The sequence below is a fragment of the Thalassophryne amazonica genome, chromosome 8 (genome assembly GCF_902500255.1).
Source record: "Thalassophryne amazonica chromosome 8, fThaAma1.1, whole genome shotgun sequence".
In the NCBI taxonomy this organism is placed as follows: Eukaryota; Metazoa; Chordata; class Actinopteri; order Batrachoidiformes; family Batrachoididae; genus Thalassophryne; species Thalassophryne amazonica.
Window position 1 is genome coordinate 92,256,462 of NC_047110.1, and position 25,334 is coordinate 92,281,795.

Sequence of the window (25,334 nt, forward strand, 5' to 3'; positions counted from 1 at the left end):
TAGTTCAGAAGCTAATGCCAAGAAAAGCAAGTTCAGACTAAGTTACCATTGTGAAATCCAGTATTTAATTTTTAGCAAATGCTAATTTAAATGGCTGATATGAGTGACTGATCACACCCCTGGACGAACAACCCTGGATGCAGACTGTAGCTTTTCAGATGCTGCGCTATCGCAGGGAAGCAGCCGGGAAAGCTCAAGCTTCATAGTGCCAAAGCTGACATGAGGTCAGTCCGTGCCATCAATGAGGAGTGAATGTTCAGCTGATATACGGACTGTTTTTCCAAAGACCCCCACAGAGACGCTTGTAGGATTGGATGGTGTGTATCAGCACAGACTGTGGTGTTAATGTTGTCACTTCCTGAATAGCTGGATGCGAGTGCAGCGCTGTGGCGTTGACTCCTTTTAACAGTTGCTAAGTTGTAAAACAGCAGTGGGTACTGCAATCGAAATTGACTTTGTAAAACAAATGAATTGCACGATAAGGAATTCCACATCACCATTAAAATGTTGGACACATCATCAAGCCCGATCTTTATTTGAAGTAGGGCTGGTCGATATAATTATCATGACACTGTATCGTGATCAAATTTACGTCGACAACAGGTTTTGAACATTTTTCCTCGATGTGAACAGCTCGAAAGTCCCATTACACAGTAAAAATAAATGTGAGAACAATGTGTGCAGCCTTTAGACTGCACATCAAAGAGCACAACCATTTGTTGTTTTTACTACCTGTGGTGAAGAAAACATAGAAAAAAGGGCAGGGGGGGGGGGGGGGGGGTGAAACACACTTGTTACCGGTCAATCAGGTAGGGATTTCCACATAAGTTTATCTTCTTGCCGTGTCTGTTCTTCTCCTGGTAACAGACAGTACAGCTGTGTAGCCTAGGGACGAGGGAACGAAAGCCCCCACCACCACCCTCAATAAAGTTCCACTTTTGAAGACATTTTAAAGACATTTTTTCACATAATGGGGAGGTGATGGTCTTCATGGTTAAGCGTTGTGCTTGAGACCAAAGGATCCTCAGTTCAAAATGCAGCCAGACCGGAAAAGCACTAAGGGCCCTTGGGCAAGGTCCTTAATCCCCTAGTTGCTCCCATGTGTAGTGAGTACCTTGTTTGGCATCACCCTGACATTATTGTAAAGCGATTTGAGCATCTGATGCAGATGGAAAAGCGCTATATAAATGCAGTCCATTTAGCATTATTATTAACATATTTTCAATAACTTACACATTGAATCAATATTACTCTGAGTGTCCTAGTTTATTATTATAAATTATGCAAAATAATGAGCCATATAAAAAAAAATCTCTTTACTTAAAAAAACAAAACAAAAAAACAAAAACAAATAAACTGCTTTTCATACCAATATTGCATAAGAGGACCCCAAAGTAGCTTCAATATTTCAAAGGCACATCCAAAATACAGGAGGTGCACAATTCAGAGCTTGATCCACTCATACGGCATCGCTGTCTCGTGTTCTACATAAACACCCTGACTACACTTCTTAACTTGCCATTTACATTTCTCTCTGCAGTAGTTGCAGTTTGTCTTCCTTTTCTTAAAAACAAAAACAAAAGTCTAAATACTTGTGGAAAGATGTTTTTCCACCAGCTTTTCTTTGGTTAAAACATCCATAACACGCACAGCTATAAGGTATTTCCAAGGCTGCACAGAGGTTCACACATAACATGGAAACAGACAACTAATATCATACAACAATCAACTGGTTAGCAAGTGGGCTGAGTTGGTTTCAGCACGGCAGAATATTGTGCTGACTTGCTTAAGATAACCAGTAGTACTATGTTTCTCTACGGTAAATAGAGTACATTTCTGTGTGGAGGTTACTGTCAAGCAAAACACAACCAGAAACAGCCATCTCCTGTCCTGACCTTTCACAGTAAAAACCCTACACATGCGCCATCACGAATTACATTTATTTCTGTGGCACTTTATAACCTTACATCAAAGTGCTTCCCAAAAAAATTACAATAAATGACAAAACTGTCAGTTGAATATGAGGTTTTTAGGTTTCAGTAATCAGCATATTTTTCAAACAGTCAGCATACAGTGCTGACTTGACAAGACTTGAGGTTGTAATTGCTAACAAAGGTGCATCAACAAAGTACTGAGTTTAATTTTTAATAAATTAAAAAAAAAAAACTTTATTGTTTTCATTAAGCGGTGTTGTGAGTAGAATTTTGAGGGGAAAACATGAATTTACTCCATTTTTGAATAAGGCTGTAACATAGACTAGAAAAAGTCAAGTGCTGTGAATTATTTCCGGATGCACAGTTTATAGTAATAAATGTCAATATTAATTAATATTAGTGTGGTAAAGGACCGGCCCTGCGATGGACTGGCATCCTGTCCAGGGTGCACCCTGCCTCATGTTCTGTGACTGCTGGGATAGACTCCAACACCCCCACACTTAACTGGAGTAAATGGGTAAAGAAAATGGATGAAAGAGTAAAGGACCACAGTCGGTCTGTGATTCATATGTGCTGCCCCCCCCAACACCATGGTACTGTTCATATTACAATTTAATATAGCAATAATAATGTATTTCGTAAAGCTCTTTAAACATTAGACATCTTGTTTTTATTGTTCTTTAAGTTCTTTTAAAAATGCAAAGCAGTTATATTTGCCTCTCTCCACCCCTATTTTATCTCAATATCTGAAAAATGATCTGATCCATGACATGATCTGAATTGTGAGTTTTATGAGCCATGACATTTGTAATTAATATGGAAAAAAATAATAATGTGATAATATATACAGTGAGGAAAAAACGTATTTGAACACCCTGCGATTTTGCAAGTTCTCCCATTTAGAAATCATGGAGGGGTCTGAAATTTTCAACTTAGGTGCATGTCCACTGTGAGAGACAATCTAAAAAAAAAATATAAAAAAAATAAATAAATAAATAAATAAATCATCCGGAAATCACAATGTATGATTTTTTTTAAATAATTTATTTGTATGTTACTGCTGCAAATACGTATTTGATCACCTACCAACCAGTAAGAATTCTGGCTCACACAGACCTGTTAATTTTTCTTTAAGAAGCCCTCTTATTCTGCACTCTTTACCTGTATTAATTGCACCTGTTTGAACTTGTTACCTGTATAAAAGACACCTGTTCACATAATCAATCAATCACACTCCAACCTGTCCACCATAGCCAAGACCAAAGAGCTGTCTAAGGACACCAGGGACAAAACTGTAGACCTGCACAAGGCTGGGATGGACTACAGGACAACAGGCAAGCAGCTTGGTAGAAGACAACAACTGTTATGATTATTTATTAGAAAGTGGAAGAAACACAAGATGATCTCCCTCGGTCTGGGATTCCGTGCAAGATCTCACTTTGTGGGGTAAGGATGATTCTGAGAAAGCTCAGAACTACACAGGAGGACCTGGTCAATGACCTGAAGAGAGCTGGGACCACAGTCAAAGATTACATTAGTAACACATGATGTTGTCATGGTTTAAAATCCTGCAGGGCAGCGAGGACCCCCTGCTCAAGCCAGCACGTCCAGGTCCGTTTGAAGTTCACCAGTGACCATCTGGATGATCCAGAGGAGGCATGGGAGAAGGTCATGTGGTCAGATGAGACATAGAATAGAGCTTTTTGGAATCAACTCCACTTACCATGTTTAGAGGATGAGAACAACCCCAAGAAAACCATCCCAACTGTGAAGCATGGGGGTGGAAACATCATACTCTGGGGGTGCTCCTCTGCAAAGGGGACAGGAGGACGACTGCACCGTATTGAAGAGAAGATAGATGGGGTCATGTATTGCGAGATTTTGGCAAACAGCCTCCTTCCCTCAGTAAGAGTATTGAAGATGGGTCATGGCTGGGTCTACCAGCATGACAATGACCCCAAACACAGAGCCAGGGCAACTAAGGAGGGGCTCTGTAAGAAGCATTTCAAGGTCCTGGAGTGGCCTGGCCAGACTCCAGACCTGAACTGAATAGAAAATCTTTGGAGGGAGCTGAAACTCCAAAACTGAAAGATCTAGAGAAGATCTATATGGAGGAGTGGACCAAAATCCCTGCTGCAGTGTGTGCAAACCTGGTGAAAAACTACAGGAAACGTTTGACCTTTGTAATTGCAAACAAAGGCTACTGTACCAAATATTAACATTGATTTTCACAGGTGTTCAAACACTTATTTGCAGCAGTAACATACAAATAAATTATTTTAAAAAAATCATACATTGTGATTTCCGGATTTTTTTTTTTTAGATTATGTCTCTGTCACAGTGGACATGCACCTAAAATGAAAATTTCAGACTCCTCCATGATTTGTAAGTGGGAGAACTGGCAAAATCACAGGGTGTTCAAATACTTATTTTCCTCACTGTATATATATTTTTACGCTGCACAGCCCTAATCTGAAGGCACATGTTTGGGATGCAGGACTCTTGAGTAAGTAAGTAAGTAAGCTTTATTTATAAAGCGCCTTTCACAGACCAGGGTCACAAAGCGCTGCACATGGCATACAAAAATAACATACGAAAACAATAAAATACAATATTACGCTAAAAAGCTAACTTAAAGAAATGCGTCTTTAGTTGCCTTCTAAAAGTATCTATACAATCCAGAGAACGAAGGGCACAGGGAAGCTCATTCCAGAGGCTAGGCGCCACCACTTTAAAAGATCTGTCCCCGCGAGTTTTAAAATGGGTCCGAGGAACCATCAACAGGTTCTGATTGGACGACCTGAGGCTCCTGGAGGAAGCATAAGGCTGGATCAGGTCCCTGATGTACTCCGGTGCCTGTCCATGCAGAGCTCTAAAAGACAATACCAGGATTTTGTAATGAATCCTGTAGGAGACAGGCAGCCAATGCAAAGTATTAAGAATAGGAGTAATATGGTCCCTCCTGCGGGTGCGGGTAAGCAGGCGCGCAGCAGAATTTTGCACAACCTGCAGGCGGGCCAACTCCTTCTTATTCAGACAGGTGAAGAGACTGTTACAATAATCCAAACGTGATGAGACGAACGCATGAACAATCATCTCAAGCTCTTTTAAAGTCACCATCTTACGGAGCTTAGAGATGTTCCGAATTTGGAAAAAACAGTTCTTAACCAGGTAATTTGTGTGCTGCTCCAAAGACATCCCTCCATCCAAAATGACACCCAGGTTACGCAGGCTGCTTTTGACCGTGCAGCTTAGGCTACCGAGATGCTGCTTAATTCCAGGTACAGCACTATCTGGTGCTACAATCAGAGTCTCAGTCTTATTGGAATTTAACTGCAGACTGTTCTCAGTGAGCCATTCCTTAATTTTGGCCAAACAATTTGTGAGAGAGCAGAGTTTCTGTGGCTCAGTTGTCTTAAAAGAGCAGTACAGCTGCAGATCATCGGCATACAAATGATAGGACACATCACTGAACTGCTGGATCAGCTTGCTGAGAGGAAGGAGATACAACGAGAACAAAACAGGTCCCAAGACCGATCCCTGTGGCACACCCCACAGAAGATCTGCAGATTCCGACACTGCACTGCCCACCGTCACACTAAAAGTTCTACCAGTCAGGTAAGAGGTAAACCACTCTAAAACACAACCTGATATTCCAACCAAATCCCACAATCTGTTTATCAGAATGCCATGGTCAACGGTATCAAATGCCGAAGACAGATCAAACAGAATCAGCACAGAACATTGTGTGAGTGAAGTGAGTCAAACTGTGTCCCGATATGACAAGAGTTTCTTGATATGCGTTTACTTCGACTGGACCTTGACGGCCTTAAACCAACATGGCCCTTCAGCAGGGGGCCCTTACAGACAGGAAACCGCTGCAGAACACGACAGGACAGGAAGACTCCTCGGTCTCAATCAAACAAGCCATAAACTTCCACTTGCACTCTTGAGTTTCCCAGCAGCTCAAAATTCTTTAAATAGATTACAATTATTTAGTTCCAAACAGCCTCATTCTGTCAACACAGGCTGATCTGTTATCATTTGTCAAAGTAACACAATCAAACTTGCTGCTCTACATTTTCTCCCCCTTTGATCCCTCTACGCTGGCTCAACGTCCCGTGAGAAAATATGGAACAGGTGGCCGTTTACAAAGCTTAATTCCTGACATAAGTCGCCTTTTCAGACACGATCAGAGAGAAATATCGTTTACATCTCAAAAACTGGGCTTAAAAAACAAAAAAGGATAAAAAAAAACCATGTGTATGTGAACCCTATGCTACACTTGCACAAGCGTCTTACAAGCTGTCGTGGATGTTTTTCTGGCTTTTTATTTCTGTGTGTTCTCTACCCCCTGATGACTTTGTGAATACATTGTGTCCGCCGATTGTAGTGCAGGATGTGTGACACAGGAGATGGGAAAAACAGAGAGATCATTCTGGCCCGCAGCAAGGCTTCAGGCTGAACTCTGTCAATGCACATGGTAAAGTGAGCGAGTGAGAGAGAGGGGGGTGAGAGAGAGAGAGAGACAAGAGAAAATCGACTGAACTTTGGCTGAGTGTTGTGTTATGACTGAACCCCAAAGCTGCCAGCTGCACATACAGACCTCCTGAAAGCCCATCGTGTTTATCTGACATGAGATTAGCCACAAACCTTCCTCACTTCTAACACCGGACAGAAAGACATCTCTGAAGTCTGTATTTTAACAATTTGAAAGTTGTTGTAGCCACAATAAGTGATACACAAAAGGAAAACAAACATACAAAAACACAACCTGCTTCCACAGGTGCCAAACCAAGGCCAGTGTACATTAAGATTCCACTGGAAGGAATTATTTGATTCTTAATGCACCAAGCTGGTCCTGTCTGTTGATGCGTAGTCGGCCAAACTTCTAATCCCACATCTGCCTGAGCAGATATCCAGCAGAGCGCCGTGAAGCACAACTGCTGCTTTTCCCCACGTTCTAGAAAGTGTTGACACCTCTGTTGTTGCGGGGTCTAGTGGAGTTACTAGACTATAGCAACAAGAAAAGACGAGGTCATTGCTCAGGATGAAATTAAACTGATGATGATGTTCAAAAACACGCTGCTATACTTTTTTTTGATAAACATTAAAAATTGGTGGTAAAGAGCCTGTCACACCATGACGATTTAGCCAGCATATATTGACGTATCAAAAATGCTGCCAATATGCCATTATACAGCAGCTGACACGTTCAGTAACTTCTGTGGTTGTCCAGAACACGTCAAATGCATCTACATACGTAAATATGCGTTGGCGATAAGTTCGATATAAGTTACACATAAGTTCAACGCATGTTACTCATAGGTTAGGAATATGTTTGGGGTATGTTAGATGTTATCTCAATGTATGTCGACTTATGAGTAACTTACAAGTACTGTGCGTCAACAACCGCATAGCTTACCTACAACGCATGGCCCGTGTATGCAGGACGTATGAGTCATATGCTGGCATGTGTGGAAAATATTGTGCGTGCACAAAATTTTTCGACAACCTTGCTGTACTATGACATATACCAGTATGCTTCAATGTGCTCTTAAAACTTACCCATAAATTCTGAGACACCCCCCAGCATATACGCCAAATTTTGAATATGTCGGCAAACACAGGCTAAATCGTCAAGGTGTGACAGGGCCATTAGACAGCAAAATGGTCGAGGTACAATTCCAACCGCGGAATTTAGATGTTCCCCTTATGTCCAAGTATTTGAGCATCCTTCAACAGTCCAAAGGTATGCAGCTTTGTTGTGATTACTCTGAATTAATAGTCCATGATCCAGCCTAGTTTTCAGTATCATGTAAGAACCTGATTCCCAATGTGGGGTCCAAGACCCACTAGGAGTAAAGCCCAACCAATATATCAGTTGGCCGATAATATCAGCCCATACGAGCCTTTCACAAACATATTGGTATCTGCATTATTTTTGCCGAAATGAAAACTTTTAATTTTTAAACAGTGCAGGAAAACACTTGGAAATGGTGTCATTACATAATCTGTCTAGCAGAGGGCATGCCAATGGCATTGCTTATAATACTATCGTGCATAGCTAGGCCCCCCATCACCACTTGCTCACATTAGCTACAAGAGCCAGAGGCAAAGTGACCAGCTGCCACCAATTTTGAACCAGAGCAGGCGTTTTACAGCAACAAGGGACAAGTGGTTACTATGTTGTCAGGTAGACAAAGCCAAAATAGGACAGAAGTGTATTTTATGTAAATGCAGAGATATGTGACACAGCAACGGCCAATCCGAGTGAAGGCAACATGAAGCTCATGTTTAAACTATAAAGCATCAAGCATCAATTACTTGTTGTCATAAGGGTTTGATAATAAAATGTTAGGAATCATTACTATTTTCATTTTTATATCAGCAAATATATTGGTAATGTAAATACTTTACTCCCTAATATCGGTATCTCTTTCCCAAAGATCACAGGGGGGTTGTAAGGTTTTGTCAGATCTAAGGTTATCAAAATGAGAAGTGCCTTTTATATAAAATAACTCACTGACTGGAGAATTAATAGTAATTAAAAAGATCATAAAATAAATTAAGGCAAAAGGAGGAATAAACTATAATTAGTTATAAAATACTGAAGTTATTTTTTCTCTCCAAAAAACAAAATTTGGAATAACACACTTTGCGCCATGGTTGCGTGCATGTGGGCATAAGCATTTGTTAGACTAAAAATAATGTTGCCATTGATGTTACTGTTTGCATCGTTAGCCTCTTAGTTTTTTTTTAAATCATTCCCCCTGTGGTATCAAAAATGGTAGCGAGTATTTTTGTGGGTCAATATAAAGTTTGAAGTTCTAGTATCGTGACAAGGGCCAAGAGGGGTGCAGGTTTTCCTTTGCAACGGATCACCTCAACAAGCAGTGTTACTGATAAATTCCTCGTGTCCAGTTAAAGTCCCAATCATCTCTGAAATCACCTGCTGAGATGATTGTTTACAAGGAAAACCTGCACCGTCATGTTCTTTCATACTCACCCTTGATGTCAGGTGACAAAATGTCACTTGTAATCCAGCCTCTAAATGTATGATAACCTTTGCTATAGTCAGGCAGGGTCAGTTACGGATTACAGAGGGAATAAAATTTAAAAATGCTCCAGTCATGTTGAAACATCACACATTATTTATCTGATCATAAAGATCACATAATAGACCAATAGCTGTTATAATTTATATAATCTATGGGCTGGAGCAGGTCGCATTATAGGATAAAAACAACAACAACAAAACAGTAAAAATGGTGAAAAGACCCATTTCAATTTGTACAGGGATCAAAAGTTAACTGTCTCCCTTTTTGGTTATAAACAAATTATGCAAACTATCTGTCATCATCATAGTATGAATTGAAGTACATTTTTTTTCTGTCTATCTTTGGTTCCCAACTTGTCCCAGGTCCTATGGCAGATTTCCATGAATCTTGGCATGTGGATGTAGATACAATCCAGAATGGCCTTTCAAGGGTTTATTTTGGGAAAACTCAAAATTTGGATCTTTACTTCCCATTTCTCCCAACCTTGGCATACACATAAAGTCAGTTCCAGAATCACCCGGGAAATGTGAAATTTGCAAAAGGGTGATCCTCAAGGTGAAGGTCATGTCTGTCTGTCTATGTTTGTTGGCTGACTCCTCTCTGGTTCTTTGGCTTGATGATGTGGATGAAGGTCAACCCTTGAATTTCCCTGAAAGGCTTCATTTAGGCAAAGTACATTCGCTGGGGTAAAAAAAAAGAAAAAAAGAAGAATTTGAACCACAGGGGATTCAGGTTTGTTTTAGTGACATTTACAAAATGTTTTGACCAGCAGTTATGCTCATGGACAAGTTGAGTCCCTTGTGTGGCACTTTACATCAACTGAAGGACTGTTCATGTACCTGTAATGACACCAGTGGGCTCGGACAAATTTACTGTTTAATGCTTTGGGAAGGAGATCCTAATCCTCATGGGGGATCTGCAATGTTTCCATTTCTCTCTGCTGTATCTACAGCACAGCAAGTCAGACAGGTGTGTTCAGACAGTCAAGAGCTGGCAGACAACAGACTTAGCCAGTGTAGGAAAACATGCAAGGCAGAGATCCCCAAGGACCAGGACTGAGAACCGATGGATATATCAATTCAGTTGGATCCTCTGGTACTGCTAGAATGACTGTGTCAAGCAGTTACTTAGGGAGATGAGGAGTATCACTTTTATTGTGAGGGAGTGTCAGCTATGACATTCTGGCTCTGGGCATGTTTCAATAGGCAGGTGCCTCAGTGCTGAGGATGCCAGCGGCTGGAGAATGCCAAGTGGACATCCATATTTGACAAGGCAGCAGCACACAGACGGCTACTTTCAAGAGGTGAGGATGTTGTCCACCCAGGTGGTTGCCATTCAGGTTGTTGCATAGTGTGGTGGATTTAGAATCAGCAAATGCTCCCAGACTTAACTTGACCTAAATTCAATATATTATATAAGAATGTTCAAACATTTATGAAAGATAGATTGGCACATAAGAATGGATCAATGTTTTTGTAAGATTAGTCCGTTACGTTACATGCTGCTGGTAAACAGGTGTCTGTATTTTTTCTGATGCTTCTTTGAAAATATTTGAGAAACATTAAGTCTCAGGTTGAAGCTGGGGGTTGTATTAGAGTTACAGTAGATCTACAGTTAAGGATAAACCCCTGTTTCTGTAGGTGTGCCAGGGGGAGGCCAGGTTTAGGAGCAAGCAGATAGCATAGCTGAAGTTAACCCGTTTATGTCCAGATGTTTTTTTTTTTTTTGAGTTGTGGAAAAAGTTGCATTATTACCTTTGAGATTTTTTTTTACTGTGAGTAGAAAATGACATAGTGACATACACTTCGGCAACAACTGTTGGGCAGTGGGGCAAAACGAGTTAATGCTAAAGTTATGGATTTGAGAATGAAACTGGGATTATTGTCTGGCTTTTATTTCACATGGACACGGTTGACTCCGGGGTGTACCCATAATGACAGTAGACGAAGGATGCACTTCAATGCCAGATGTTTCAGGGACACTATAGGAAAAGCCAAACTGAAACCCACACAGACAAAAAAAACAAAAACTACCTGTTCCTTATCAGAGAGCTTTACCATTTTTTCTTCTGTCCGAGGCTGTCAAAAAAACTTGCTTTCAGACTCTCACAAACAGGAAACTAGATCAAAAGTTCTCAATGAGAACAGCAACACCACACCCACATCTCAAACTATCAGGCCTGTAGAGGAAACATTACTTAGGCTTTTGAAAGGTGAGTTTTGCAAACAAATAAAATACCTAAACTAAACTAATGTCTGCTCCCTCTTTCATTCACACACACCCCTGCAGATCCACATATTTGATTTGAAAGTTTTACTTCAAGATGCCCTTTCTGAAGCAACTCCAGATGTACATGGAGAATGGGGCACATGTGGCCTCAAACTGGGGGACCTTCTGTTTTGGAGGCAAGTGTTTGAACCAGTTCCACCACTGTGCTGACCTCTGCTGAACTCATATCCATAACATGAGTCGATAACATTTTCTACATTTTAAGGCACCTTGACACTTGTACAAATTTGATCCCCACACTGGCACGAGATCTTGCATGCCAGTGAGTAAACTCATCATGAACTGTGCATAAACTGTGTGTGGCTGCGTGCCAATGTGCAAAGAAAATCTTGAAATGTTCAGAACTTCTGGCATGCATTAATTTTGTGAACATTGCCCAACCTATTCGAAAACACTGTGTGTCAATATCATGCCACTGCGCGCAGGGCATCTGAACGATTATGGCGAGATGTTACATCAATAATAAACATAATATTACAGATACATTATCTATCTCAGAAGAAGGAGTGAAAATGGAACTGTTTTACCAATCCATTACAATATATATTATAAATAATTTCCTTTAAGATAAAATGCCAATTGTGTTCTCCACCACATGATGTGCATGAGAGAACCTGGAGCTGTAGATAATTTCTCTGTGATTCTGGGAGCAATGAGAGAATGGTTTCATTAGCCAGGTTCTGAGAGCAAATGCGTCATTGGCTACGATATGATTATTTTATATTGTGTGGCGTCAAGCGGGTCACACTGGCACAATGAACTGTGCGACAGTGCAGGGATCAAATTCATGCAAGTGTCAAGGTGCCTTTAGTATGGGGCTGGAAATTTCACCATGACCAAGCATCTTGATGCTTCACCGTTTCTAATCAATGCCAATTTACTTATTCTCATCCATAGCTCCAATATACCTCCCACATTTGGTCAAAATCAGATTAGCTGTTAAGATGTCTTGCTAAAATACATACAAACATAGTTACATAGAGACCAATCACTCGAGTGTACACCTGCAGCCTCAAATGCTGCATAAACAAAACATATATTTTGTGCTTTTGTTTGAATATATTAATACCTATTCTGCCTTCTTGTCTTCAGTTGACCAACCATCAATCAGGGTGTAATTGTGTCACTGTCAGGTGTGTGTGTATATATATATATATATATATATATATATATATATATATATATATATATATATATATATATATATATATATATATATGTGTGTGTGTGTATGTATCTCGCATTGCACCTTTCTCACTGTGATGATCCTTTTTTTGTTGTTGTTGCCATCTATAGATTTCAGCAGAGTCCTGGAAGAAAAAAATAAAGTGCTCTGTCTGCTCGCAGCATGCACACCTGGCTAATCAGAGCATGAAAGTGGCCCAGCTGTCAAAGTTACAGGATTTATCAGAGCCTTGCCTCCTCCCTATTTTTGTTTTCAACTAAGGTGCGTTAATTAGAAATAAGTCCTATACAGGCCCTGAGGCCCATCGGGCCAGTGCTTATCCATGGATACTGTAGTGTAAAACAGACAAGAGTCTACAACTCCCCCTGGACGTTACACTAACCCATTGTATGTTATTTTCCCAGCCAAGGATGGAAACGGGTGGATTAGGACAACACAGATGAAGTGTTCTGTCCAGAGACGCAGACAGGTAGCCTGAAGCAGATAGTTAAACTACCAATCTATAGCCTGGAGTTTGATTCCACCTGGAAAGCAAGCACTGTATTTCTGTGATTAAAACACCGGAAATGTATTTTTTTCAAATTGTGCTCACACACAGCACCTAAACCAGGCCTTTATTCAAGTCCGTGATTATTAACAAAATGCTGCTTGCCACCTTTACTGTAATATGGATGTGATGAACCAAAGACAGCCGCTTTAGTTCAGAGCCTCTACAGGGCTGCGAACCCTCTCCATACCCTGATGCGCACCCGCTAAATGACTAAGACTGCAAAGGCTGCAATTTGTCACTTTTATGTTTTCACTCCTTCCTCTCACATCATATTTTAAAAGTTTTTGCAGTGTGCACAGTGATTACATTTTGATCATGGATCAAATACGTTTGGCAGAAAAGGCCGCAAACTTCACAACATGGAGTCGGAAAAAGATGTTCAAATGGCCCATAATTCATGGATGGAAATTGGACATACTGTATAGTTGGTTTGGCAGTTGAAGATTACATAAAGAAGTGGAGCTCGTTGAGGGACAAATTAATCCAGAAAAAGCCACTGTTCCTGCTGTAAATTGCATAAAGATGCAAAAGAGAATTTTTAAAACGGTCAAGCGACATCATTGTAATTGCATGGCCACGGAGTTACAGAAGCATAAATCAGGCTTTAGGATTTTAAGGTACCATTCCACAGTGGAGTAGAAAAAATGAGTGACTTGACCAAATGTAACCTTTTTAATGCACATAAATTCCTGGTGCTTATTTAAGGTAGGCGTTTATTTTTTTCAGACAAGTTTTGACCTGGTCATTAAATGAAGCAGATCCCAATTCAAGGACAGGCTTTTAATAAAGGAAATATGTAAGCATAATTGTCAAGCATAATCAGTCAAGAGATAACTGGTTACCAGAACGCAGCCGCTTTAGTTCAGAGCCTCTACAGGGCTGCGAACCCTCTCCATACCCTGATGCGCACCCGCTAAATGACTAAGACTGCAAAGGCTGCAATTTGTCACTTTTATGTTTTCACTCCTTCCTCTCACATCATATTTTAAAAGTTTTTGCAGTGTGCACAGTGATTACATTTTGATCATGGATCAAATACGTTTGGCAGAAAAGGCCGCAAACTTCACAACATGGAGTCGGAAAAAGATGTTCAAATGGCCCATAATTCATGGATGGAAATTGGACGTACTGTATAGTTGGTTTGGCAGTTGAAGATTACATAAAGAAGTGGAGCTCGTTGAGGGACAAATTAATCCAGAAAAAGCCACTGTTCCTGCTGTAAATTGCATAAAGATGCAAAAGAGAATTTTAAAACGGTCAAGCGCACATCATTGTAATTGCATGGCCACGGAGTTACAGAAGCATAAATCAGGCTTTAGGATTTTAAGGTACCATTCCACAGTGGAGTTAGAAAAATGAGTGACTTGACCAAATGTAACCTTTTTAATGCACATAAATTCCTGGTGCTTATTTAAGGTAGGCGTTTATTTTTTTCAGACAAAGTTTTGACCTGGTCATTAAATGAAGCAGATCCCAATTCAAGGACAGGCTTTTAATAAAGGAAATATGTAAGCATAATTGTCAAGCATAATCAGTCAAGAGATAACTGGTTACCAGAACGCAGCCGATTTAGCTCATATGATGGTAAAAGTGAGAATGACTGCCTTAAGATTCTTTTCAACAATCCAAAACGCCTGTAGCCACCGTTAAAGTTGCAGTGGCGCTACAATTTGGGTTTGTTTCAAGTTGCATCGTGTGAATATGGCAAGAGCAGAAAAGTGGCAATGTCGAGGCCAGCGTCGGATATGGGACAACCAAACCGTCCCACAACTCGCAGCTGCTGCAGTGATCACCTAGCAACGAGAAGCTGATGGACGCAACCTGAAGATGGATGGCCACCATAAATCACAGTAGCATGCGGGAGGAGGGGGAGGCAGGAAAGAGAGAGAATGAAGTCAAACAGGAGAAAAAAGAGACCAACACTTCAGAAGAGCTGGCCTTGCCTTGACCTCTCACTGTAGTCTTTTATTTGTGATGGCCGATGAATGACACAGGGCTGGGGACTCTTTTGGGCAAAACTTAATGAAAAGGTTGTAGGTATTCACGACAGACAGTTACACTGGATGAATCACATTAGTCCACACAAACTGCAATAACCTCTAAAGATTCTGTGTGTCCTTCAGAGTGCAGGGTTTGTGATTTCACCCAAGTTTTGGAAGATGATAATAATGACAGACTATACCTGTCACAAAGTAAACTTTGGAAGCAAGGCAATCTGGGTAGTGTAGTTGTGGGATAAAACATCCCTGGGCTATCTGATTATGGCCTACTGCTTGCAGCACTGGTGTCTAGTAACACTCAGAGAGAGAGCATCAGCCATCCATCACACAGTGAGTGTCTGTCTAAGGCTTTCCACCCTGCTTCTTCTCGTCCTGGCTCTCCAGTTACAGCCATACACGGCCAGCCTAAATAATTCTTCATGATAAATGGCACTATAAGCCTGGTATCCATCATTAATCAGAGTTTTTAAAGAAGCATCCGTCTTGCAGAGAGCCTGTTAGGGCCGCAGGAGAGCAGAGCAGCTCGGGTTCATTTAAAGGCCAGCCTGCTGCATGAGTGATACCTGTCAGCTGTGCTCATCAGGAAGCAGCGTGCATACGCGCACGCGCGCCGATGCATATGGGCAACGTGCGCCGATTGCCATATGGGCACGTGCGCACGTCGATGGGCAAGAGTGTGCATATATTATGAGTTAGAAACAACAGTGACGCTTTTGTCCAGACTTGCATATTTCACCTCTCCCGTACGGACGTCTGGAGACATGTCCTGGAAGAACACCGTGTCACTCATCAAAACACAAGTCTGTGTAACTCAATCCTCCCTGTCATCTCAAAAAATCCTCCCCTCCCCAACCGCTGCTCCTCAAGGGTTTCAGGAAAAGTGAAGTCTTCCCTGGAAAAACAGTGCGCGCGCACACACCTACACAACCAGTCTTTTCCGAGCCTCCGTTTCTGTTTCTCCACTCACTTTGCGACTCCTTTTTAGTTCCTCCCAGCTCTCTTCCTCCCTGCCCCTTATCCGCCTACCTCTCTGTGTGTCTGGTAAAGCCTGTTTGATAAATGACACACGTCCGGTGTCAGAAACGAGGGTGGGTCAGTGATAAATGACTCTGTTTGAAAAAGGAAATCGGCTTCTCCTCTGTAATGGCCGGAGCTATTCTCCTCCTGGGTTGGGTTTCAGGACCCTGAAGACCAGAGTGGCTCAGTTCTCCCGAAAAGAGCACACATCCCACCAGGCTCTGATGCTCTCTACCTCTGGGGGGGGGGGGGGGGGGGGGTGAAGAGATGGGTGGTTTTGGTGGGGTCCAGCCTGTCCAGCCTGTCCAAATTGTCACCACAGCGCAGCTGCATCTATCACAACAGAGTCGGACCTATTTTTGCAAGACCTCCAAGTCAGATGGTCCCACCTGAAAACCACAATGAGGTGAAAGGACGAGTCCGAGGGTTAACTTTTTTTTAAAAAAATCACAACACTACTACAGCACTTCTTTTTCCCCTCTCGGAGCCTGAACTCTACGACTTGACATCTGCCGGCTGTGTGTTCAAAAGGAGAGAAAGCCCGTTTTACCGTCCCCTCCAACCGCCACCCCCTCCTCTCTCTTTTCCTTTGGCTCACTTGCTGGTAGGGTGGCACTGTTATCATTACGCAGGTGGAATTTATGGAGTCGAAAGGCCTATGGCAAAAACAAAAAGGCATCTGTCAATACCTGTGGGAAACGCTCGGCCTTCCTCCTCATTAGGTATGCACTTATCAGACGCACGGATCACTGATGTGACTCAACCTCACCGGAATACAGTCACAGGATGTTCGTTAGCAACAGGGCCTGTGTGGCCAAAACATTTGCGATGCTCACACCTGAGAGGCGTTTCACTGTTAAGCTCGCTACAGCGTCAGCTCGTGTAATTAAAGCTCCACCTTGCGCTCCCCTGCTGTTTCTGTGAGGCGGACGTCTCACACACATAAACAACTGGAAGCCAGTCAGAAAGCCGACTTGCTTCACTTCCAGAATGCAGTGACAACATGTGCATGAGGTGTACCGCGAAAGCTCTCGTGTTTGTGCACCGTATCTCACGTCTCTAAACTGGCAGACAGAAGATGTTGAGGTAAGGAGTACTGAAAGGGAGAGAAGGTAAAAGTGAGCAAACAGGGTTCAAATGGCCTGCCCCCACGGAGCGGTGTACTGTTACAGTTCCTTTCATCATGATCGCGGGTCAAACCGCAGATACACACAACAAATCAGACAGTGGACGCACTCTATGATTTGTGCGCACCGACACAATTGATAACTGCCAGTCTGGCAGCTGTCATCCTGACCCTGCAGAAAGAAGAGCCTCCCACAGTAAAGCCTGATCCAAACCCATCCTTAATCCTGTGTCCTGCCGACTCCAATGCAGTCATATGAATTTCCCTATAAATTAATCTGTGTACTAAATTTAAGTATAATTACTTAATGGTTCATAAGTAGTGGGCAGCACGGTGGCTTAGTGGTTAGCACTGGTGCATCACAGCAAGAAGGTCATGGGATCAAATCCCACCTGTGGCCTTTCTGTGTGGCGTTTGTGTGTTCTCCCAGTGTTTGCGTGAGTTACCACCTGGTGCTCCGGCTTCCTCCCGCATCCAAAGACACGCAGGTTAGGTGGATTGGGAAAATTAAACTGTCCATAGGTGTGCATGCGGGTGTGAATGTGTTTGTCTATATGTGGCCCTGTGACAGACTGGTATCCTGTCCGGGGTGTACCCCGCCTCATGCCCTATGACTGCTGGGATAGGCTCCAGCACCCCCCATGATCCCTAATTGGAGTAAGCATTTGAAGATGAGTAACTGACTGAATGAGTGCCTAAAGTGGTGTCAATTAAGTCAGTCAGACCCATGAGTATTTGGACAGTGACCATTTTGGTAATCTTGCCTTTGTACACCACCACAATGGAGTTGAAATGAAACAATCAACATCTGTTTGTATGGTAGACTTTCACTTTTAACTCTAGCAGTTAAACAAAAACATTGCATTAACCATTTAGGAATTACAGCCATGTTTATACACTGACCCCTGATTGTCAGAGGCCATATTTAACTGGACAAACTAGAGGTGGGACGAAGTCACTGTCAAGTCATCAATCTGCAAGTCCCAAGTTAAGCCTCAAATCAGCTTGCAAACAATTGGTGGTCATTATGCCTTCAGACCTCACTTGGGACTTGCTGATTCATTCTGACTTGATGGTAACTTCGTCCCACCTCTGGGACAAACTACATATATAAAAGATTTAGATCAATCATTAAGAAATACAAACAGCATGGTACTCTGTGGTAAATCTGTCTGGAGTAGGCAGCATACACATCTTGAGTGTGCAAGAAGCAGACTAGTGAGGGAAGCCACCAAGACATCCATGACAATTATGAAGGCAATGTAGGCTTCTGTGGCTGCAATTGGATAAAGTGTACAACATGCAACTTTTGTTTGTTTGTATCACCAGTTATGGTGAAAATTGCAGCTACAGTTTTCCAGGCAGCCTAGATGTGATGCATTTCCATACAGGAAACTCCTTCTTGGTGAATCCTGAAGATGTTCCCAGTGTGCAGTAAACCACCTTGCATGGCAGTACATTGACATTGGTGTCTGTGTGAGAAAGGGTGAATATGAGGCATCACTGTAAAGCGCTTTGATAATGAAAGTTTTATATAAATACTGTAAACTGACCACATAGGAGCCTACTGTCTATATTTCTTGATGACTGATGTTCAGACTACTCACGTGGCATAGATGCAAAATGACAAAAAGTGTGTCACTGCCAAATACCTATAGACTCAAGTGTAGAAGTAAACAGAAACTAGTTAATAGTTTTGGGCTCTTTATAATAATTTTATATCTTCCTTAAAATTCAATCAAAGTATAATAATTAAAAAACACTTTAAACCAGTCTATCCTCAGTGCTGGACAGTTGTAAACCTCTGAAAACCAGATAATCTGTAATTTAAGCAGATATTAAGGGTTGTGTTGTGAGAAATTAGTTTTATCTACATTTTACGATAAAGATCCTCAAAGTACCACATTTTTTTTGTTTATATACAAGAAAAACATTTAGGCTGAAATTTTCAGATTTTGCAAAATATGTGAGCAGCACGGTGGATTAGTGGTTAGCAGTGTTGTCTCACAGCGAGAAGGTCATGGGTTCGATTCCCACCTGTGGCCATTCTGTGTGGAGTTTGCATGTTCTCCCCGTGTTTGTATGGGTTCGCTCTGGGTGCTCCGGCTTCCTCCCACATCCAAAGACACGCAGGTTAGGTGGATTGGAAATGTTACATTGTCTGTAGGTGTGTGTGTGAGAATGTGTTTATTTGTCTATATGTGGCCCTGTGACAGACTGGTGTCCTGTCCAGGATGTACCCCGCCTCACACTCTGACTGCTGGGATAAGCTCCAGCCCCCCAAGACCCTTAATTGGACTAAGCGGTTGAAGATGAGTGAGTGAGTGTGTAATATGACCTGAAATTAATGTCATAGTATTTTTCACTGTTTGAGCACTGACATATCACACTGCTGCTATGATATGTCTATACTACTTGTATATGTGCTAAGCACTATATGACCCCTTCAGAATAAAAACGGGGCATCAGCGCAACAGTGCTGATCAGAGGTATGGATGTGCCAAAATGATCCAAATTAATGGATAGTTGATGTAATTTTTTTTATTAGTTTGACTGTTGTTTTTATTTGAGTAACTGGAAAAAAAATGTATATATATCACAGTGCACCATTACACCGGTGTCGACTATGGCACCAGGATTCTGACTACCCCTGATATGACTCCTTTAAAACAAGTTAATATCTACTTAGTGACACTGTCAAAAGGACATTGGCCTCTATGCTTCAATGTACTTCAGCAAGATATCTCAAAGGCTGATCCAGTTTTGATCAAACTTGCACCTTTGGGCCTCTAGATCGAATCAAGTGAATTGGTTTTTGTTAGGATCAGTCAATGATCAAGGTTGTTTTTACTGCTTTATAACATAACCTCTGCAGGACGAATAAAGCCTGAACAAGACCCCAATCTCAGAGTTACGTTAGGATCAGTCAGTGATCAAGGTTAGAGGTCAAGGTCAATTTTGTGCCCCATGCCAATATACAGGAAAACTATAAATTTCATGAAAATGAGTTCAGATGTTTTACCGTTTGTGAACATGACCTGGGTAGGGCGAATGAAGCCTGAACTAGACTCGGTCGCGGATACGTCATATTTGTTGTGTGCAATGCCTTCTGGGAAGCCAAGGGGGCAAACAACAGCAGCGTCAGTCGACTCTTCACTACATTCACGGTGGAATAAAAGATTTTTTTAAAGTCATGTTTTCAAGACTTTTATCTCCTTTGTCAAAGGCTTTGCATCTCCTCGCCAGAAATAACTCAAGTTTTTACATCTGTCTTTAAAATATTACCACTGATCATGTGAATTAATTCACGTTAGCGTTGCTGTGCTAACCTCCGCCATGACACTTTGTTTGTTTCACGCACAACAAACAAATATGGCGGTATCCACAGCCGAGTTTATGCCCCATCTCACCGAGTTATGAAACAAGCTAAAGCTAGCAGGCTAAACTTGGTTCGAATTTTAAGCATGTTTTTGCAGACTGAGCGGCGGGTTTCATGATGGTGGCTTGGGTGTGGGTATTAAAAATTATGACCATCTTACTGCCTCGGTAACCATCACTAAGCTAATGAAACCTGCTAACAGTGCTAACATACAAATTAAATAACAGAATAATATAGAACATACTTCTTAGCTGGTCCATTAGGATAATTAACTGCACAACAAACCATATTATTGCAGATATTTGAAATAAAATACTCAGTAAGGACAGACGACAACACAAATGTCTACAACAGTTAGCAACCACTGCTACCGGTTTTGCTAACAGGGCTTTGGACTCGGCTTATGACGCACACTACCTGTCACTCAAAGCAACCACACCCCTAACTATTCATAATCAATGTATTCTCGAGGTCAGCGCTACGTCACTTCGGTAAAGTAGCCAATCCGAAAGTGAGAATTCGTGCTACTGTGACTGGCTGCTCAGTGAAAACACGCTCGGTGTGTATGCTGTTCTATTTAAATCAGCCGGGTTTTTTTGTGTCTAACAGCCAGCTGACAGCTGTCATTGACTACGTTTACATGCAGCCAATAACCCTTTCATAACCAAAATATTAGCAATAACCCGGTTGCGCAACACCCGCAAACCCCGAATATGCTTATATTCCGGTTTTAAAAACCCGAATATGACCCTGGGTTACTCCTTTTCTAACCCGATATCAGGTCATATAAACGCACATCGGAATATTCCCATAGAAAGGAACATTATTTTGTGTTCTGCGCATGTCCTATACGCAAGGAGTAGTCGTTTTTGAGTACAGCAACTACTGTATGCGGCGCGCGCATCCCACCGGACACCACAGAAGCGGAGGTAAACAAGCATGGGAAAATCCAGACGCAGCAGCACAGCACCACACTTTGGGGCGAGGAGGAAACCGAGTACTTCATTAGTATCATGAAATATATAAATATAATGTATTTTATTGATGATAGAAAGTACCGAGATAGCGACACTTACAAGGAGGTGACCGAAAAGTTACGCAAAGCAGGATTTGCACAAACGCCAGACTAAATCAAGCACCGGTGGAAGACGTGCGTGCTGTTTAGATGGGGATATTCCAAATGATACCATGACCATGTATACAGGAGTACTGTCTGCTTAAGCATGTAAACGGGTTATTCCTAATGATTCAGAAACCGGAATATTGACCTTATCCCGAATATTAACGGCATGTAAACATAGCCAGTGCCTGGAAGGATGAGAGTTATACACCAAGCTGACCTGAAATGAACCGTTGTACATTAAACTGACTTTATTAATGATTCCGACTTGTTTGAAAAGTGATCAAATTACATGTATTTATACTGAATTCAAGCGATATTTTCACCGACAAAACCCGCCCCTCGAGGTTAAATGCCCGGATGACTGACCTTGAGAATTAAAACATGTTAAATTCATGATAAAAAAACATCCTTGTCACGGAGTTGAAAAAAAACTATAGAGACTAAACAGCTGATATTATTACCATGTTAGTTTCCGTTCCACATCAGGACACGTTATGGTGTTTGCCTGATAGCGCATGTGTCCTGTGCACTGTAAACACGCTCCGCCACTCCACACAGATACTTTACAGATTCCACATTCCGTCCCTGCTCACGTGCTCTAAAGCCTCTGCTGACTCGCTCGTAAGCACGTGGAGATCTTAAACTTTCCTGCAGCTACTTGATCGGCTTTAGACTCTGGGCTGGTGCCGAAACAGGATGCAGAGCCGCATTTTCTCAGGTTTACTTTCCCCTTAACGCGCCCAGCTGCCCTTTGGTTGTTGAGAACACTCAGACCTGACACAGGTACACAGGTCCATTTGTCACCTGCAGCAGAAAATTGAGTTACAGTGCAACCAAAGGCAAGCGGCTCTGTGTAATATCGAGTTGATTACATCTAAGTGGTGGCAAACCTCATTGGGCCGGGCACCCCGAGCTTGTCATCTCCAATCACGAGGCCTGTCAGGACTCCATCAGCCTCACGGCTAATTGGCCCAACGCTAATGAAGCAGGCAAAACAAGTTTTCTACTGCGGAGAGAGAAACCCACTAAGACGGGAGGCGAGGAGAGGAAGAGGGAGTAGCTGAGGGAGACAATCAAAGAGAGTGAGAGGAAAGCAAAGGAGGGTAGTGGGGAGTTGGAGGGGGGGTAAATTTTTCATGCAAGTCTCAAGGTTGCATTGGGCTGACTCTCCCCCTAAGTCCCTAATCAAGGCCCATCATCTGTCATCCTTTTCTTTGCTCTCTCTATCACCATGCTTGGTGCTGCAATCAATTCATCATCACCCTTTGTGTGCCACTGAACAGTTGACAACTTTATAACTTGCAGCTGCATGGGCTGAGTGACAGGGGTGGAAGGGGAGCATGCAAAAAACGAAGAAACAGAGAGAAGAATGAATGAACAAAGAACACAGGAAGAGAGATGAGAGAGCGAGGAAAAGAAAAGTTGTTTTCTGCAAACATCAAACGATCGACATTACAGCCTTTTATTCTCTTTCGTCAACAGAGAAACAGCAATAATGGGTGTGGGGGGGGGGGGGGGGGGGGGGGGGAGAGAGAGACTAAACAGAAAGACGTCCTTCTTGCTGATCTGAAATCAGAAAGCTTTCAGTCATTCTTTATGTGCTCCCCGCGGCCACTCTGAGCCAGCGAGCGTGTACATTAGGCCGGGGCATTTTGATGAAATAAAAGCCCAGGCCAGCTTATGGTCTAAACAGAATGGGAGCACTCACTCAGCCTGTCTCTGATTGACCATTAAAGCCATTGATGAATGGGCCTGTCAGGGGAGAGACAATTAAATCAAACATGAAACAAAGCCGTAGTGACGGCCTCGGTCTGACAGAGCAAACCCATTCCTCCCCTCCATTACATCGCACAGGGCTCCTTTTACAACCCCGAAAACACACCGTGTGAGTGTGTGTGATCAGAGGGACAAGTGAGTGTGATATTCTCTGCTGTAAGTGTGTGTGAGATGTGTCATTGTGACCCCCCCCCCCCCCCCCCCCCACACACACACACACACACACACACACACACACACACACACACACACACACCTTTCACTTTTTGGCAAGTCACTTGAGCATCAGAAGAGAGAGAGAGACTGTGTGAGTACACACACACACACACACACACACACACACACCCACCCACACAGGGCCTCACTGAGAGGTTTGGTGGTGACGTCAGAGGGCAGCGGCACATGGTGGGAAGTGATTTTCTGATGCAAATCGGGAAGGATCACATCAAAAGGCGCGTGACAGCCAATCAATCAACCGTCAAATCAGACATGGCAACTGTCGATTATGTCTCCTTCCAGCCCACGAATTCCCCCATTGTCTGAGCTTACACTGTTTATCTTAACACAAGAAAAAGAAAGAAAACAAAACACAGCGCAAAGGGTATTGTTTTCCTTCATATATATATATATATATATATATATAATACATATATATATAAATAAAGTTATGCGCCCGGATCTAAACGTTCCTCCCTAAATCTCGCTTTAAAACAGCACAATAACAGCTCGTGTATTTTAAATTAGTCGCCGTGTTCCGTTGGAAGTAAAAGTTTTAAACTCATCCGGTGTTTCGACAAAACGCACGAACTCTATTTTTCTTTTCCGAAAGTGGGACCGTTTCCAGCAGGAGTTAACGAAAGAAAGAAAGAAAAGAAAAAACTGCCACCACAAGTGGAAACGGAAATGCAGTGACTTTGACAAAACAAAGCTTTGTGTCGTAACAAACCTTGATATGTGTGTGTGTGTGTGTTCACGTACCTGCCGCGCGCTTCGGCGCTTCTTGTTTCCTCCGTGGCATTTTTCCCCTTCTTTTTTTTCAATTTTTGCGGGGAAACGCTTCTTTTTTTAATTGTTGTTATGATGGTGATGATTATTTAATGTACCCTCGACGTATCTGGAAAGATCCACCTCCACTCAGAAAAGATTCACGCCTTCGTGTAGTAACCCGCACAACATCGCGGAGTCCGACGGAAACGCAGGAAAACTGGGAATCATCGCTGTGGAGGAGCAGCCAGCAGGGGGTGAAAAAAAAATAAAGGAGAAAGAACGAACGGGATGAATTGAGATTTTCTTTGGGAAGGTTGTGGCCTGATGACAGGCACCGTCCAGCTCGGCTGCCTGCTCTGGTAAAGTTGAGGGATAAGAGAAATGATCACGTCACTCAGAGCAGCAGAATGGGCAAAGTCCCCGCCCCCTTAACCCTTTAGAGCCCGCAGAGGGGCGGCATCAAACACCAGGCCCCGCCCACCGTTGCTCACATCATCATCACTATTACTATTGTTTTTAATATTATTCCTGCTACTACACGGTTTTCAAAAGGCTTCTCTTGTAGTCTTCAGTAGGGAATTTTTTTCCTTAACTAGAACGGCACTCAAGGAGCACATACCTCCGCCATCACTTAAAGCTCTGTAACAGGTGCCCATTCTCTTATGTATTATTAATTTTTAAAGTTGCTAAAATCCTGAATCCAACCCAAAATTCATCTATATGTATTTTTAAATAGAGGTGATTTTTTTTTCACTTTAACATTGCAAGTTTGGGCATTTTTTTTCTTTCAAACATTTTTGTGTATTTTTCAAGAGATAATGCTCAGAGAAGGATAACAATCCAGATTTTGTGGACCAAAAGGAAAAAAGAAAAAGCCATATTTCATGATATTAAAGAAAGCAATAA

The 25,334-nt window shown here is 42.2% G+C and overlaps 1 protein-coding gene across 1 annotated transcript in view; it reads right to left on the reverse strand.

The window, feature by feature from the left end:
• tshz3a (teashirt zinc finger homeobox 3a) overlaps window positions 1-24,843 on the reverse strand; it is a 41,239-nt gene extending 16,396 nt beyond the window's left edge. Inside the window, exon 1 of the mRNA XM_034176991.1 lies at window positions 24,420-24,843. Within this exon, the coding sequence (XP_034032882.1) occupies window positions 24,420-24,459 (40 nt within the window). The 5' untranslated portion in view covers window positions 24,460-24,843. The remainder of the gene's footprint in view (window positions 1-24,419) is intronic.
• Window positions 24,844-25,334: the final 491 nt, after the last annotated feature.